This window comes from Coregonus clupeaformis, unplaced genomic scaffold (genome assembly GCF_020615455.1).
Source record: "Coregonus clupeaformis isolate EN_2021a unplaced genomic scaffold, ASM2061545v1 scaf0825, whole genome shotgun sequence".
Classification (NCBI taxonomy): Eukaryota; Metazoa; Chordata; class Actinopteri; order Salmoniformes; family Salmonidae; genus Coregonus; species Coregonus clupeaformis.
In genome coordinates this window covers 127,501-133,409 of record NW_025534280.1, presented here as the reverse complement: position 1 = coordinate 133,409, position 5,909 = coordinate 127,501, and the positions used below count along the sequence as shown (strand labels likewise).

The 5,909-nt window shown below is 49.1% G+C and overlaps 1 protein-coding gene across 1 annotated transcript in view; it reads left to right on the top strand.

Moving 5' to 3' along the window:
* LOC123485729 (ADP-ribosylation factor-like protein 6) overlaps window positions 1-5,909 on the top strand; it is a 5,985-nt gene continuing 76 nt past the window's right edge. Inside the window, exons 1-6 of the mRNA XM_045216852.1 lie at window positions 1-141; window positions 2,882-2,943; window positions 3,812-3,880; window positions 4,253-4,347; window positions 5,096-5,225; window positions 5,456-5,511. Of these exons, the coding sequence (XP_045072787.1) occupies window positions 19-141; window positions 2,882-2,943; window positions 3,812-3,880; window positions 4,253-4,347; window positions 5,096-5,225; window positions 5,456-5,511 (535 nt within the window). The 5' untranslated portion in view covers window positions 1-18. The remainder of the gene's footprint in view (window positions 142-2,881; window positions 2,944-3,811; window positions 3,881-4,252; window positions 4,348-5,095; window positions 5,226-5,455; window positions 5,512-5,909) is intronic.

Here is a 5,909-nt window from a genome sequence, read left to right as displayed (position 1 = left end):
GGAATAAGACGGCCAACAATGGGTCTGTTTGACAAACTGGCTGGCTGGCTGGGGCTGAAGAAGAAGGAAGTGAACGTCCTGTGTCTGGGACTGGACAACAGTGGGAAGACCACTATCATCAACCAACTCAAACCATCCAATGTAAGTCTACACTAGTAGCCTGGATCAGTTAGGAACCTACTTACTTAATGAACTAGATGAGAATGGGTTAGTGGTTTGCTGTGATATATATAGTATGGCCATGTAAAGTCACACATACAGGTGTAAGAAATGACAACATTTTTAGGAGTAGAGTAACTCATTATAGTTAGTGGTTAGGGAGAGAGGAGGAGATGGAGGGAGACAGGAGTAGAGTAACTCATTATAGTTAGTGGTTAGGGAGAGAGGAGGAGATGGAGGGAGACAGGAGTAGAGTAACTCATTATAGTTAGTGGTTAGGGAGAGAGGAGGAGATGGAGGGAGACAGGAGTAGAGTAACTCATTATAGTTAGTGGTTAGGGAGAGAGGAGGAGATGGAGGGAGACAGGAGTAGAGTAACTCATTATAGTTAGTGGTTAGGGAGAGAGGAGGAGATGGAGGGAGACAGGAGTAGAGTAACTCATTATAGTTAGTGGTTAGGGAGAGAGGAGGAGATGGAGGGAGACAGGAGTAGAGTAACTCATTATAGTTAGTGGTTAGGGAGAGAGGAGGAGATGGAGGGAGACAGGAGTAGAGTAACTCATTATAGTTAGTGGTTTTCAGAGGAGAAGGATTCCATGTCTTCCTGAAGAGGGGTGGTGGAGAGAGATACAAGGAGTAACCGCAGGGAGAGAGGAATGGAGGAGGAGAGGAGGAGGAGATGGAGATAGAGAGGAGGAGATGGAGGGAGAGAGGAGGAGATGGAGAGGAGGGGATGGAGGGAGAGAGGAGGAGATGGAGAGGAGGAGATGGAGGGAGAGAGGAGGAGATGGAGGGAGAGAGGAGGAAGAGATTGAGGGAGAGAGGAGGAGATGGAGGGGGAGAGGAGGAGATTGTGGGGGAGAGGAGGATATGGAGGGAGAGAGGAGAAGATGGAGGGGAGAGGAGGAGATGGAGGGGGAAAGGAGGAGATGGAGGAAAGGAGGAGATGGTGGGAGAGAGGAGGAGATGGAGGGAGAGAGGAGGAGATGGAGGGAGAGAGGAGGAGATGGAGGGGAGAGGAGGAGGAGATGGAGGGGGAGAGGAGGAGATGGAGGGGAGAGGAGGAGATGGAGGAGAGAGGAGGAGATGGAGGGAGAGAGGAGATGGAGGGGGAGAGGAGGAGATGGAGGGGAGAGGAGGAGATGGAGGAGAGAGGAGGAGATGGAGGGAGAGAGAGGAGGAGATGGAGGGGGAGATGGTGGGGGAGAGGAGGAGATGGAGGGAGAGGAGGAGATGGAGGGAGAGAGGAGGAGATGGAGGGAGAGAGGAGGAGATGGAGGGGGAGAGGAGGAGATGGAGGGAGAGAGGAGGAGATGGAGGGGGAGAGGAGGAGATGGAGGGAGAGAGGAGGAGATGGAGGGATAGAGGAGGTGATGGAGGAGGAGATGGAGGGGGAGAGAGGAGGAGATGGAGGGGGAGAGGAGGAGGAGATGGAGGGGGAGAGAGGAGGAGATGGAGGGGAGAGAGGAGGAGATGGAGGGAGAGAGGAGGAAGAGATGGAGGGAGAGAGGAGGAGATGGAGGGAGAGAGGAGGAGATGGAGGGAGAGAGGAGGAGATGGAGATGGAGGGGGAGAGGAGGAGGAGATGGAGGGGGAGAGAGGAGGAGATGGAGGGGATAGAGGAGGAGATGGAGGGGAGGAGGAGGAGGAGATGGAGGGGAGAGAGGAGGAGATGGAGGGGGAGAGAGGAGGGAGATGGAGGGGGAGAGAGGAGGAGATGGAGGGGGAGAGGAGGAGGAGATGGAGGGGGAGATGGTGGGGGAGAGGGGGAGATGGTGGGGGAGAGGAGGAGATGGAGGGAGAGAGGAGGAGATGGAGGGAGAGAGGAGGAGATGGAGGGGAGAGGAGGAGATGGAGGGAGAGAGGAGGAGATGGAGGGGAGAGGAGGAGATGGAGGGAGAGAGGAGGAGATGGAGGGATAGAGGAGGTGATGGAGGAGGAGATGGAGGGGAGAGGAGGAGATGGAGGGGGAGAGGAGGAGGAGATGGAGGGGGAGAGAGGAGGAGATGGAGGGGAGAGAGGAGGAGATGGAGGGGGAGAGAGGATGAGATGGAGGGAGAGAGGAGGAGATGGAGGGAGAGAGGAGGAGATGGAGGGAGAGGAGGAGAGGGAGGAGGAGATGGAGGGGAGAGAGGAGGAGATGGAGGGGAGAGAGGAGGAGATGGAGGGGGATAGAGGAGGTGATGGAGGGGGAGAGAGGAGGAGATGTAGGGGGAGAGGAGGAGGAGATGGAGGGGGAGAGAGGAGGAGATGGAGGGGGAGAGAGGAGGAGATGGAGGGGGAGAGAGGAGGAGATGGAGGGGGAGAGAGGAGGAGATGGAGGAGAGGAGGAGGAGATGGAGAGAGGGAGAGAGGAGGAGATGGAGGGGGAGAGAGGAGGAGATGGAGGGAGAGAGGAGGAGATGGAGGGGGAGAGAGGAGGAGATGGAGGGGGAGAGGAGGAGGAGATGGAGAGAGGGAGAGAGAGAGAGAGGAGGAAGAGGGTAGAGAAGTGCTGCTATAGGAAGAGAGGTCATGGATGGATGGATGTTATTCCTGTGTAATTAACCACAAATAATCTATTCCTGTGTAATTAACCACAAATAATCTATTCCTGTGTAATTAACCACAACTAATCTATTGATTAGTAATTAACCACAACTAATCTATTCCTGTGTAATTAACCACAACTAATCTATTGATTAGTAATTAACCACAACTAATGTATTCCTGTGTCATGCAGGCCCAGACACAAGACATCGTCCCAACCATTGGCTTCAGCATAGAGAAGTTCAAGACATCAAGGTAATTAATGATGTGTATTTGTTTTAGAGACAATAATGGATGTATGTACGATGATCAGATGTTCAAAACTATACCTTGAAGGTTGTGGGGGGAACATTGTCTTAACGTTACCAGTATCACCATATCCTTGGATGTGTCCCAAATGGTATCCTATTCCCAACATAGTGCCAAAGGATCTTCTCTCCAGTCTTCTTCTAAAGCCATCTCTTCTCTCCAGTCTTCTTCTAAATCCATCTCTTCTCTCCAGTCTTCTTCTAAAGCCATCTCTTCTCTCCAGTCTTCTAAAGCCATCTCTTCTCTCCAGTCTTCTTCTAAAGCCATCTCTTCTCTCCAGTCTTCTTCTAAATCCATCTCTTCTCTCCAGTCTTCTAAAGCCATCTCTTCTCTCCAGTCTTCTTCTAAATCCATCTCTTCTCTCCAGTCTTCTTCTAAATCCATCTCTTCTCTCCAGTCTTCTTCTAAAGCCATCTCTTCTCTCCAGTCTTCTTCTAAAGCCATCTCTTCTCTCCAGTCTTCTTCTAAATCCATCTCTTCTCTCCAGTCTTCTTCTAAATCCATCTCTTCTCTCCAGTCTTCTTCTAAAGCCATCTCTTCTCTCCAGTCTTCTTCTAAATCCATCTCTTCTCTCCAGTCTTCTTCTAAAGCCATCTCTTCTCTCCAGTCTTCTTCTAAATCCATCTCTTCTCTCCAGTCTTCTTCTAAAGCCATCTCTTCTCTCCAGTCTTCTTCTAAATCCATCTCTTCTCTCCAGTCTTCTTCTAAATCCATCTCTTCTCTCCAGTCTTCTTCTAAAGCCATCTCTTCTCTCCAGTCTTCTTCTAAATCCATCTCTTCTCTCCAGTCTTCTAAATCCATCTCTTCTCTCCAGTCTGTCCTTCACAGTGTTCGACATGTCTGGCCAAGGGAGATACAGGAACCTCTGGGAGCATTACTACAAGTGGGTCTGTTCACACACACATACAGTGATACACACACACACACACACACACACACACACACACACACAGTGATACACACACACACACACACACACAGTGATACACACACACACACAGACACACATACAGTGATAAACACACACACACACACACACACACACACAGACACACACACACACACACACAGACACACACAGTGATAAACACACACACACATACACACACAGACACACACAGTGACACACACACACACACACACAGACAGACACACACAGTGATAAACACACAAAGTGACACACAGACACACACACACAGGGTAGGTAGTAATGGTAGTGAATCATGTTGACCCTTTACCCCTCTCCCCCCCCCAGGGAGGGTCAAGCCATCATCTTCGTGGTGGACAGTGGAGACAAGTTGAGGATGGTGGTGGCTAAAGAAGAACTGGATACGCTCCTCAACCACCCAGGTGAATCATCCTCCACATTATACACCCTCCTCAACCACCCAGGTGAATCACCCTCCACATTATACACCCTCCTCAATCACCCAGGTGAATCATCCTCCACATTGATTCACATAGAACTGGATACACTCCTCAACCATCCAGCCAAGACTAACCAACACGTATCATTTGAACCAAGACTAACCAACACGTATCATTTGAACCAAGACTAACCAACACGTATCATTTGAACCAAGACTTACCAACACGTATCATTTGAACCAAGACTAACCAACACGTATCATTTGAACCAAGACTAACCAACATGTATCATTTCAACCAAGACTAACCAACACGTATCATTTGAACCAAGACTAACCAACATGTATCATTTGAACCAAGCCAAGACTAACCAACACGTATCATTTGAACCAAGACTTACCAACACGTATCATTTGAACCAAGACTAGCTAACACGTATCATTTGAACCAAGCCAAGACTAACCAATACATAGCATTTGAACCAAGCCAAGACTAACCAACGCATATCATTTGAACCAAGACTTACCAACACATATCATTTGAACCAAGACTAACTAACACGTATCATTTGAACCAAGCCAAGACTTACCAACACGTATCAATTATGGGGTATTGTGTGTAGGCCAGTGACAGACAATCTGAATTGAATCCATTTTAAATTCAGGCTGTGACACAACTTTCTGAAGGCGCTGTTTGTGTCTGTCCCTGTCGTCTAACCTGGTCCATCTAGACATCAAGCACCGGCGGATCCCCCTGCTGTTCTTTGCCAACAAGATGGACGTGAGAGACGCCCTGTCTTCAGTCAAGGTCTCCCAGCTACTCTGTCTGGAGAACGTCAAGGACAAGCCCTGGCACATCTGGTAGGTGGACTAGTTATTTGCACCCACAATCCATGTTAGCACACATTCCATATGTTTCTAGACCTGGACCAGGATTCAGTGTCAGTTACAGTGCATTAGATTTCATAGGGTCTGTTTTGTCCAACCTCCAGAACAGGCCTTTTTTATACGACAAAACCCCCTGCCCTTTTCCAATCGTTGTCGAAGCATTGGGTCCTTCGCTGACTTGCTCTTTCGTGTAGCTGTTTCAGTGCCAGTGACGCTGTGAAAGGAGAGGGCTTACAAGAAGGGGTTGATTGGCTCCAAGGTATGGCAGACATTCCACACTCTCACGGTTTCTCTCAGCTCGCTAAATGTATCTGATTGTTTTACCATAGATGCGCGGAAACCGTAGCTTCATTAAATCGTGGTTTATTTTCCATTTGACTTCATCTATAGATGAAATGTCGCTGTGAGTATTTGATGTCTGTAGTGTTTGTTTTTAGTGCAAGTAGAATGTCTGCTGACCTGTAGCCGACTAAGCAGTAGAAACCCCCATAAGGTCCTTTAGTCAATGTCGTCCCAGTCGTCTCCCTTTTGGGTCAACGTTCCCTTCTGCCTGTATGTGACGTGTCTTTTAGATCCCTATAAACCTTCATAGCTCCTCTATGACCTCTTATAACCCTTCCCCCTCTTGGAGAACCAAATTGAGATCTGATTGTCCTC